General features: G+C 45.5%; 1 protein-coding gene across 1 annotated transcript in view; it reads left to right on the plus strand.

Moving 5' to 3' along the window:
- Window positions 1–12,184, plus strand: part of NBEAL1 (neurobeachin like 1) — a 209,359-nt gene that overhangs the window by 77,007 nt on the left and 120,168 nt on the right. Inside the window, exons 9-10 of the mRNA XM_038748824.1 lie at window positions 5,418–5,724; window positions 7,538–7,644. Coding sequence (XP_038604752.1) covers window positions 5,418–5,724; window positions 7,538–7,644 — 414 coding nt within the window. The remainder of the gene's footprint in view (window positions 1–5,417; window positions 5,725–7,537; window positions 7,645–12,184) is intronic.

Here is a 12,184-nt window from a genome sequence, read left to right on the forward strand (position 1 = left end):
AACAAGTACCTTGTTGAGGTACATGTCAGTATTTCCGCACCCGAAAGACCTTTAGGATTTACACATGTGGAAACATTTGTGCTTCCTCGCACTTGGGAGAGTATAATACAGCAGTAAGTGGACACATTCCCTGATCACAACGAGTTTATTTTCTAGATTGGGGGAGACAGGCATCAATACAGGTAAATTACAGATATGTATTTAAGTGCTGTGGGGCTGGCACATAGTATACTCTCAACAAGTACATTGTTGAGGTACATGTCAGTATTTCCGCACCCGATAGGCCTTTAGGATTTACACATGTGGAAACATTTGTGCTTCCTCGCAGCCCTTCATTGGGATGTATAATTAAGGCCGTATTTGTGCAGAGCAATGGAGTTGTGCTCTCGGAAACCAAGTTTCTGGAGGGTCACGCCGTCAGGTCAGGGGTGGATTGAATTTCACTTGAATTCCTCTTTTTCCCGGTGAACACCGTTGCCTGACTTATTGCCTTCCTCACAGCCATCTCTCCGCCTATTGAAAAAGAAGCGTGTGATGTTTAGTTGATGGTAGCGGGCAGATATTGGAGTGTGTTTTCCTGAAAACAGTTTTGACATGGAGACCTCGTAGAGGGACTCTTCAGGGTGCGCAGCCGCAGAGGAGGGGCTCCGGGCGTAGTCATGGCGGGTAGTAATAATAATAATAATAACGATAATAATAATAATGAATAATGTTGGTATTTGTTAAGCGCTTACTATGTGCCAAGCCCTGTTCTAAGCCTTGGGGGAGATAGAAAGTAACCTGTCTACAACAGTGCTTCGCACATGGTGAGTGCTTAACAAATGCCATTATTATTATTATTATCATTGTTATTATGTTTTGTTTAGTTTTGTTGTCTGTCTCCCCCTTCTAGACTGTGAACCCGCTGTTGGGGAGGGACCGTCTCTAGATGTTGCTAACTTGGACTTCCCAAGTGCTTAGTACAGTGCTGTGCACACAGTAAGCGCTCAATAAATACGATTGAATGAATGAACCTCGGAAAGCTAGTGGCTGTGGTAGCTAGTGCTGTGGGCTCTGAATCACGAGGAGAAATTCCTCCTTTCTAACCACAGCTTTCTACTGACTTCTTTGTTTTGATTTTGTGTATCCTTTGTCCCTTATGCTGTTTTTAATGTTTTAGTGTTTCTTTGTTTATAGAAGCAGCGTGGCTCAGTGGAAAAAGCCCAGATTTGGGAGTCAGAGGATGTGGGTCCAATAATAATAATAATAGAATAATAATGGCATTTATTAAGCGCTTACTATGTACAAAGCACTGTTCTAAGTGCTGGGGAGGTTACAAGTGATTAGGTTGTCCCACGGGGTGGGGCTCTCAGTTTTAACCCCCATTTTACAGATGAGGGAACTGAGGCCCAGAGAAGCGAAGTGACTTGCCCAAAGTCACACAGCTGACAATTGGCAGAGCCGGGATTTGAACCCGTGACCTCTGACTCCAAAGCCCGGGCTCTTTCCACCGAGCCACGCTGCTTCTCTAAACAGTGAAACACTAAAACATTAAAAGCAGCATAAGGGGCAAGGATGCACAAAATCAAAATAAAGTCAGTAGAAAGCTGTGGTTAGAAAGGAGGAATCGTTCAGTGAAAAGAGCCCGGGCTTTGGAGTCAGAGGTCGTGGGTTCAAATCCCAGCTCTGCCACTTGTCTGCTGTGTGACCTGGGGCAAGCTGCTTAACTTCTCTGTGCCTCAGTTACCTCATCTGGAAAATGGGGAATAAGACTGAGAGCCCCATGTGGGACAGTCTGATTACCTTGTATCTACCCCAGTGCTTAAAACAGTTCTTGGCACATTGTAAGCGCTTAACAAATACCATAATTATTAATTATTATTTTTGCTCCTAATGGATTGGTTTCCTCTCCCCCCACCATCTATATTCATTGATTGTGAGAGCCTCAAGGGACAGGGCCTGTGTCTAAATCGTACCTGTATATACTTTCCTGATGCTTAGTACAGTGTTCTGCACATAGGAAGTGCTTAATACTTCCCAGACTGAGCCCCTTCCTTCCTCCCCCCCTCATCCCCCTCTCCATCCCCCCCATCTTACCTCCTTCCCCTCCCCACAGCACCTGTATATATGTATATATGTTTGTACAGATTTATTACTCTGTTTATTTATTTTACTTGTACATATCTATTCTATTTATTTTATTTTGTTAGTATGTTTGGTTTTGTCTCCCCCTTTTAGACTGTGAGCCCACTGTTGGGTAGGGACTGTCTCTATATGTTGCCAATTTGTAGGAATACTACATAGGAAGTGCTTTATACTTCCCAGACTGAGCCCCTTCCTTCCTCCCCCCCTCATCCCCCTCTCCATCCCCCCCATCTTACCTCCTTCCCTTCCCCACAGCCCCTGTATATATGTATATATGTTTGTACATATTTATTACTCTATTTATTTATTTTACTTGTACGTATCTATTCTATTTATTTTATTTTGTTAGTATGTTTGGTTTTGTCTCCCCCTTTTAGACTGTGAGCCCACTGTTGGGTAGGGACCGTCTCCATATGTTGCCAGTTTGTACTTCCCAAGCGCTTAGTACAGTGCTCTGCACACAGTAAGCGCTCAATAAATATGATCGATTGATTGATTGCTTAATAAATGCTACTACTATGACTTCCATATGGGATGCTTTCATGATCCAGGAAAACCTTTAGCAGAGAAAGAATTTCTGAGCTGAAGAGACCAAGAACTAGGTAGGGATTTGGAAAGAGAAAAGCTCACTGTGGGTTCCACAATTACAGTATATGTTAAGCACTCTGCAGTTTGCCAAGCACAGTACTAAGCACTGGAGAAAGTAAGGTGAAGTTGGTAGACCCAAGCTCGCAATCTAAAATGGGGAAAGACAACCTAAAATGGGGAAAGACAGAGGCACACAAGCAGAGAAAACACCCAACTCCCCAGATTCACTGATAATGGCCATAGTCGAGAGTAATCGTGTAGTGTAGTAAAGTAAAGTAGTAGGGGGAAGCAGCGTGGCTCAGCGGAAAGAACGAGGGCTTGGGAGTCAGAGGTCACGGGTTCGAATCCTGGCTCCGCCACTTAGCTGTGTGACCCTGGGCAAGCCACTTTATCAATCAATCAATCAATCAATTGTGTTTATTGAGCGCTTACTGTTTGCAGGGCACTGTACTAAGCGCTTGGGAAGTACAAGTTGGCAACACATAGAGACGGTCCCTACCCAACAGCGGGCTCACAGTCTAAAAGGGGGAGACGGAGAACAATACCAAACATACTAACAAAATAAAATAAATAGAATAGATATGTACAAGTAAAATAAATAGAGTAATAAATATGTACAGACATATATACAGGTGCTGTGGGGAAGGGAAGGAGGTATGATGGGGCGGATGGAGAGGGGGACGAGGGGGAGGGGAAGGAAGAGGCTCAGTGTGGGAAGGCCTCCTGGAGGAGGTGAGCTCTCAGTAGGGCCTTGAAGGGAGGAAGAGAGCGAGCTTGGCGGAGGTGGGGAGGGAGGGAAGGACTGTACTAAGTGCTTGGGAGGGTACAAAACAACAGAATTGATGGACACACAATCCCTGCCCAAAATGAGAAGTAGCACGGCCTAGTGAATAGATCTGGATTTGGGAGTCAGAAGGAACCTGGGTTCTAATCCCGGCTCCGCCACTTATCCGCTATGTGGCCTTGTGCAAGTCACTTCACTTCTCTGGGCCTCAGTTATCTCATCTATAAAATGGGGATTGACTGTGGGCCCCATGTGGGACATGGACCACATCCAACCTGAAGCAGTGTGGCTCAGTGGAAAGAGCCCTGGCTTTTGAGTCGGAGGTCGGAGGTTAAAATCTCAGCTCCACCACCTGTCAGCTATGTGACCTTGGGCGAGTCACTTCACTTCTCTGGGCCTCGGTTCCCTCATCTGGAAAATGGGGATTAAGACTGCGAGCCACAAGTGGGACAACCTGATCACCTTGTAGCCCCCACCAGCGCTTAGAACAGTGCTTTGCACATAGTAAGCGCTTAACAAATACCACCATTATTATTATTATTATTAAAGGAAATCAGTAGCGACAGGTCAGTTTGAACAGTCAACAGACCTTTCAGGACCAACTCCATCCCAGAGCCCTGAAGGTTCAAATTCATCACTAGATTCCACAGATTTTCCCCACTTTACTGTGCAGGTGGGTGAGAGGGGAAACAATCACTTCTTTTTCCCTAGTTGGATAGTAGGGGATGGGAGGCCCAAGATTCCAGAGTCCCTGACTGGCTTCTTAATCTTTTTTCCCCAAAGCTGTGGAATTAGAGACCCATTCTCTTCTCCCAGTTGGAGGTGGAGGGAGAAGGAAACAGTACGGGGAGCGTGGCAATCAGTGGTATCTGAGCACTCACTAAGTGCAGAATAATAAAAATAATAATAATAATGGCATTTGTTAAGCGCTGACTATGTGCAAAGCACTGTTCTAAGCGCCGGGGAGGGGAAACAAGGTAATGAGGTTGTCCCACGTGGGGCTCACAGTCTTAATCCCCATTTTTCAGATGAGGGAACTGAGGCTCAGAGAAGTTAAGTGACTTACCCAAGGTCACACAGCAGACATGTGGCAGAGCCGGGATTCGAACCTATGATCTCCAAAGCCTGTGCCCTTTCCACTGAGTCACGCTGCTTCTCCAGAACACTGTACTAAGCGCTTAGGAGCGTACACTACAGTACGTTCCCCGCCCGTAACGGGTCTGGAGGATGGCAGGGTTTCCTTTCTTCGCCTGGCACCTCTCGTGGAGCGGCGCAGTCCCCGAGTTCCCATCCCCACAGCACCTGTATATGTTTGTACATATTTGTTACTCTATTTATTTTACTTGTACATATCTATTCTATTTTCTTTTGTTAGTACGTTTGGTTCTGTTCTCTGTCTCCCCCTTTTAGACTGTGAGCCCGCTGTTGGGTAGGGACCGTCTCTATATGTTGCCAGCTTGTACTTCCCAAGCGCTTAGCACAGTGCTCTGCACACAGCAAGCGCTCAATAAATCCGATTGATGATGAGTTAAGCGGGGCCGCCACTCAAACTTGACGCCGCCGTTCAACGCCCTCGCATTACAGTGCCCCTTCTGTCCTCTCCCCCTCGCCCCCCTCTCCATCCCCCCATCTTACCTCCTTCCCTTCCCCACAGCACCTGTATATATGTATATATGTTTGTACATATTTATTACTCTATTTTATTTGTACATATCTATTCTATTTATTTTATTTTGTTAGTATGTTTGGTTTTGTTCTCCGTCTCCCCCTTTTAGACTGTGAGCCCACTGTTGGGTAGGGACTGTCTCTCTATGTTGCCAATTTGTACTTCCCAAGCGCTTAGTCCAGTGCTCTGCACATAGTAAGCGCTCAATAAATACGATTGATGATTACAGTTGCCGCGTTTTCTCGGCCGTTTCAGAGGAATGCCCTCCAGGCCATCTCCCCAGCCACCATGGAGGTCCTCATGCGAGTCCTGGCCGACTGTGACACCTGGGCCGACAGAGATCCCGAGGAAGTGGGCAAAAAGGCAGAACTGACCCTCAGGTGCCTGACGGAAGTGGTGCAGATCCTCCTGGCCAGCAGCTCGGATCAGCGGCAGGTGGAGACCGGCACGCTCCTGGAGTTCTACTTCAAGCTCTTGAACTCAGACCAGGCCGCCCTGCCCAAGCAGAGGAGGTCCAGACAGTGGGAGAGCCGCTTCATAGCCCTGCAAGTCCAGATGTTAAGTGAGTAATTCACTCTCGCTCTGCGCCGTCCCCCTCGCTACGACGGGCAGATGGAATAAACTGGAGAATCAGTGGAGCGGGAGTTAGATGATCACGGGTCCTCATCCCGGCTCTGCCGCTTGTCCGCTGTGTGACCTTGGCCAAGTCACTTCGCTTCTATTTATTTATTATTTATTTTACTTGTACATATATGTTTGGTTTTGTTCTCTGTCTCCCCCTTTTAGACTGGGAGCCCACTGTTGGGTAGGGACTGTCTCTCTATGTTGCCAACTTGGACTTCCCAAGCGCTTAGTACAGTGCTCTGCACACAGTAAGCGCTCAATAAATACGATTGATTGATTGATTGATTGATTGATTCTTTTAGACTGTGAGCCCACTGTTGGGTAGGGACTGTCTCTCTATGTTGCCAACTTGGACTTCCCAAGCGCTTAGTACGGTGCTCTGCACACAGTAAGCGCTCAATAAATACGATTGATTGATTGATTGATTCTTTTTGACTGTGAGCCCACTGTTGGGTAGGGACTGTCTCTATATGTTGCCAATTTGTACTTCCCAAGCGCTTAGTACAGTGCTGTACACATAGTAAGCGCTCAATAAATACGATTGATGATGATGATGATGATGATTCTCCGGGCCTCGGTGACCTCATCTGGAAAACGGGGAGTAAGACTGTGAGCCCCCCGTGGGACAACCTGATCACCTTGCATCCCCCCAGCGCTTAGAACACTGCTTTGCACATAGTAAGCGCTTCACAAATGCCATTATTATTATTATTATTAGAGAGTTTCTGAGGTGCAGTTTCTCTCTTTCCCTTGCAGTTTTTTTTTGAAGAGCACCCCAGGGACGACGACTCCTCCGTTAACAAAAAAATATGGCTTCTAAGCCATCAAAATTCCCACCTCCCCACTTCCTTCTACTTCCCCTTCTTCCCAAGGAAGGCAGCCGTGGGCAGGGAGTGTGTCTGTCTGGCGTTGTATCAGACTCTCCTAAGCGCTCAGTACAGTGCTGTGCCCGCAGTAAACGCTAGATAAATACGATTGAATAAAGGAAGGAATTCCAAGGGCACACCGGCCCGTCAGAGCCTCCCTCGGCAACCGGTCGTATTTATCGAGCGCTCGGCGCGTGCAGAGCCCTGCCCTGAGCGCGAACTGGACCGGATCCTGGCCTTTGTCATATATGTATATATGTTTGTACATATTTATTACTCTATTTATCTATTTATTTATTTTACTTGTACATATCTATTCTATTTATTTTATTTTGTTAGTGTGTTTGGTTTTGTCTCCCCCTTTGAGACTGTGAGCCCACTGTTGGGTAGGGACTGTCTCTATATGTTGCCAACTTGTACTTCCCGAGCGCTTAGTCCAGTGCTCTGCACACAGTAAGCGCTCAATAAATACGATCGATGATGATGATGAAAATGGGGGTTGACACTGTGAGCCCCAGGCACTGTGTCCAGCCCAATTTGCTTGGTACAGTGCCTGTGAGCCCGCTGTTGGGTAGGGACCGTCTCTATATGTTGCCAGCTTGTACTTCCCAAGCGCTTAGTACAGTGCTCTGCACACAGTAAGCACTCAATAAATATGATTGATTGATTGGTAAACGCTTAACAAATACCGTAATTATTATTATGCCACCTGATTAGTTTTCTCTTTCTTTTCACAGATACCATCACAGCTAGATTAGATTGCACAGCTCTATAAGATGGTACCTGATTAGTTTTCTCTTTCTTTTCGCAGATACCATCACAGCTAGATTAGATTGCACAGCTCTAGAAGATGGTACCTGATTAGTTTTCTCTTTCTTTTCGCAGATACCATCACAGCCATGTTAGATTGCACAGACAGGCCTGTCCTTCAGGCAATTTTCCTAAACAGTAACTGCTTTGAACATCTCATTCGGCTACTGCAGAACTGCAAGGTACCTTCCCTTTTATTAATCGTATTCCGGGTTCTTTTTTCCGAGCCCGGCGAGGTGCCATTTGGCATTCTCGTTTCTGGCTCTAAGTACACCCTTGACCGCCGGCGAGAGTCGAATCGGTATTTTAGGTTGAAACTTGTGTGCGAGTTTCAACAAAGTATCCGGATATTGAATTTACATTGACAATTGATTGGATAGCCAGTTAAACAAGTATCCAGATATTGAATTTACATTGACAATTGATTGGACAGCCAGTGTCTGGACAATTTAAATGACACGAGAAACTTCCTTTTTATAACTGAGCAGATTTTCCTGCAAAGTAGAGTATGCCATGCTCAGTGCCCGGATGAGCCAACCTGGAAGTGATTCTGGCGATATAGACTGATTCCCGAGAAAACGAATTGCTTTTAGACCGGACTTATGCTAAAGTGGGGACTCCCATCGTGCTCCTGAACAAACTTGCTTGTTCCTGCTACCTCTAATAACAGTAATACTACTACTGAAGCAGCGTGGCTCAGTGGAAAGAGCACCGGCTTTGGAGTCAGAGGTCATGGGTTCGAATCCCTACTCCGCCACACGTCTGCTGTGTGGCCTTGGGCAAGTCACTTAACTTCTCTGAGCCTCAGCGACCTCATCTGTAAAATGGGGATTAAGACTGTGAGCCCCACGTGGGACAACCTGATCACCTTGTATCCCCCAGCGCTTAGAACAGTGCTTTGCACATAGTAAGCGCTTAACAAATGCCATTATTATTATCATTATTACTACTACTACTACTACTACTACTAATAATAATAATAATAATAATGGCATTTGTTAAGTGCTTACTGTGTGCCTGTTCTAAGCACTGGGGTAGATGCTAGATAACCAGGTTGTTCCACGTGGGGCTTGCAGTCTTAATCCCCATTTTACAGGTGAGGTAACTGAGGCACAGAGAAATGAAGTGGCTTGCCCAAGGTCACACAGCCGACAAGTGGCGGAGCTGGAATTAGAACCCACATCCTCAGACTCCCAAGCCGCTTCTCTGCTCCAAGCAGCGTGGCCTAGTGAAAAGAGCATGGGCTCGGGAGTCAGAGGGCCTGGGTTCTAATCACGACTCTGCCACTTACCTACTGTGTGACTTCTCTGTGCCTCAGTTCCCTCATCTGCAAAATCAATCGTATTTATTGAGTGCTTACTGTGTGCAGAGCACTGTACTAAGCGGGGATTTACCTCCTTGTTCTCCCATGTGGTAGCTGATTTTCTTGTACCCCCTCCAGTGCTTGGCACATAGTAAGTGCTTAACGCAAACCACAATTATTATTACTCCGTGAGGAGTCGTTCAGTCATAGATATTTTATCTCTATTTCTCTCCGTGCCCCCTCTCCCTCCACCCATCTATTCCATCTGTTTATTTTATTATCCATGCAGAACTAGATACATAATTGAATCAGCAAAGAAGCGGCTCGTTGTTTGTAATGTTTGTCATGACTCCGGTTTTTGGGTGGCTCACCTGCCTTAAGCAGAGGCGTGCTTAATCAATCAGTCGTATTTATTGAGCGCTTACTGTGTGCAGAGCACTGTACTAAGTGCTTAACTACTGTATTGGAAAATGATATTCATAAGCTCTGTGCAGTCTCCTTTCTTCAAACGTAGCGGCTTCATCAGTGGCAGTTGATGCTGTTGTTGAAAGAAACAGTTAAATGAATTACGTTGTTTAAATGTACTCACTTTGCTGTCTACCTGACTTGTTTTTGTAGCTGTGGTGGTTTGCGTTTTGTTGAGTTAATGAAATAATGTCATTTTAGTTGTGTAGCAGTGGGGTCTGCTGGAAAGTCGTCTTTGGTCTGACAACTTGACACCTGTCCACATGTTTTGTTGTGTTGTCTGTCTCCCCCTTCTCGACTGTGAGCCCGTAGTTGGGTAGGGACCGTCTTTATATGTTGCCAACTTGTACTTCCCAAGCGCTTAGTACAGTGCTCTGCACACAGTAAGCGCTCAGTAAATACAATTGAATGAATGAATGAATGAAAGGGCATAGATGTCAGAAAATCTGAGTCTCAGTACGGTCTTTGTCTCTGGTACTGCACAAGTTGTTTAGCCCCTCTAGGCCTCCATTTCCTAACCGGTAAAATGGGCAAAATAATCCCTGACTCACAGGGATGTTGAGTGGCCAGGATGAAATCATCGATATGAAAGGGCTTGGAAATCATTTCAAAAAGCACAGTCACATACTGCTAGAACGTCACATCTTCTGGGCAGTTGGTATTTCAGTCAATCGATCAATCAATTGTATTTATTGAGGGCTTACTGTGTGCAGAGCACTGGACTAAGTGCTTGGGAAGTCCAAGGTGGGAACATATAGAGACACTCCCTACCCAACAGTGGGCTCACAGTCTAGAAGGGGGAGACAGAGAACAAAACCAAACATACTAACAAAATAAAATAACGTTTTGACATTACATTCATCTTAGTGAGCTCATTGGTAGTGTTCTTCCACTATTAAGCTGTTTTTTCCCCTGCTGCCTCTCCCTTCCGTGTCACCCATGCGCTTGGATCTGTGCCCTTTAAGCACTTGATATTCACCCCTCTCTCAGCCCCGCGACACTTATGTACATGGCCCTAATTCATTTATTTCTATTATTTGTTCCCCGCTCTAAACTGTAAGCTCCTTGAGGGCGGAGGATGGATCCACCGACTCTGTCGTATTATACGCTCCCAAGTGCTCAGAACTGTACACCAAGCACTCAATAAATACCACTGATTGCTTGTTCTCTGAAATGCTGCCAATTCCAGGGCTTCTGCAGCAGGCAGCACTCCCCATTCTCAGTGCATCATATATGCATATGTATATGTTTGTACATATTTATTTCTCTATTTATTTATTTATTTTACTTGTACATATCTATTCTATTTATTTTATTTTCTTGGTATGTTGGGTTTTGCTCTCTGTCTCCCCCTTTTAGACTGTGAGCCCACTGTTGGGTAGAGACTGTCTCTATATGTTGCCAACTTGGACTTCCCAAGCGCTTAGTACAGTGCCCTGCACACAGTAAGCGCTCAATAAATACGATTGAGGATGATGATGATGATGAGGCAGTGATGCAGAGAGACAGCGTTTAGATAAGGTAGGAAGTAGGAGTCCCTGGAAGAGGGATGGAGAGAGGAGGGATCTAGTCGACTCGATTGCAGATGTCAACAGGCTGTTGGGACTTAAAATAGATGGTAGGTCAGATGCTCAGGGAAGAGATTCTGGGGTCATTGTTAACTGTTCGATTGATCGACACCTTCCCTGCACTGTTCGATTGATCGACACCTTCCCTGCCCAAAATGAGCCTACGTATAGAGGGGGAGATAGATGTTATATAAATAAATAAATTACAGATATGTGCATGAGTGCTGCTGAGAGGTGAATAAAGGGTGCAAATCGACGGGCAAGGACGACGCACATTTGCAGCGTGGCTCGGTGGAAAGAGCCCGGGCTTTGGAGTCAGAGGTCACGGGTTCAAAATCCCGGCTCCGCCAATTGTCAGCTGTGTGACTTTGGGCAAGTCACTTCTCTGTGCCTCAGTTACCTCATCTGTAAAATGGGGATGAAGACTGTGAGCCTCCCGTGGGACAACCTGATCACCTTGTAACCTCCCCAGCGCTTAGAACAGTGCTTCGCACGTAGTAAGCGCTTAACAAATACCGACGTTATTATTGCTATTATTAAAGGGAGGGTAGGGACTGTCTCTGTATGTTGCCAACTTGTACTTCCCAAGCGCTTAGTACAGTGCTCTGCACACAGTAAGCGCTCAGTCAATACGATTGATGATGATGATGGAGTGGGAGATGAGAAAATGGGGGCTTAGTTGGGGAAGGCCTCTTGAAGGAGATGGCTTACTATGCACGACCTTCCCCTCCCCACAGCACCTGTATATATGTATATATGTTTGTATGTATTTATTACTCTATTTATTTATTGTATTTGTACATATTTATTCTAATTATTTTATTTTGTTAATAAGTTTTGTTTTGTTCTCTGTCTCCCCCTTCTAGACTGTGAGCCCACTGTTGGGTAGGGACCGTCTCTAGATGTTGCCGACTTGTACTTCCCAAGCGCTTAGTCCAGTGCTCTGCACACAGTAAGCGCTCAATAAACACGATTGAATGAATGAATGAATGTGCAGAGCACTTTACCAACACTTGGGAGAGTAGAGTACAGCAGAGTTGGTAGACGTTCCCTGCCCACAAGGAGCTTCCAGTCCAGAAAGTCTCATTATTCATTCATTCATTCATTCAATCGTATTTATTGAGCACTTACTGTGCACAGAGCACTGTACTAAGCGCTTGGGAAGTACAAGTTGGCAACATAGAGAGACAGTCCCTACCCAACAACGGGCTCACAGTCTAGAAGGGGGAGACAGACAACAAAACAAAACATGTGGACAGGTGTCACATCATCAGAATAAATAGAAATAAAGCTGGATGCACATCATTAACAAAATAGAATAGTAAATATGTACAAGTAAAATAAATAGAGTAATAAATCTGTACAAACATATATACAGGGGCTGTG

The sequence above is a fragment of the Tachyglossus aculeatus genome, chromosome 7 (genome assembly GCF_015852505.1).
Source record: "Tachyglossus aculeatus isolate mTacAcu1 chromosome 7, mTacAcu1.pri, whole genome shotgun sequence".
Taxonomy (NCBI): Eukaryota; Metazoa; Chordata; class Mammalia; order Monotremata; family Tachyglossidae; genus Tachyglossus; species Tachyglossus aculeatus.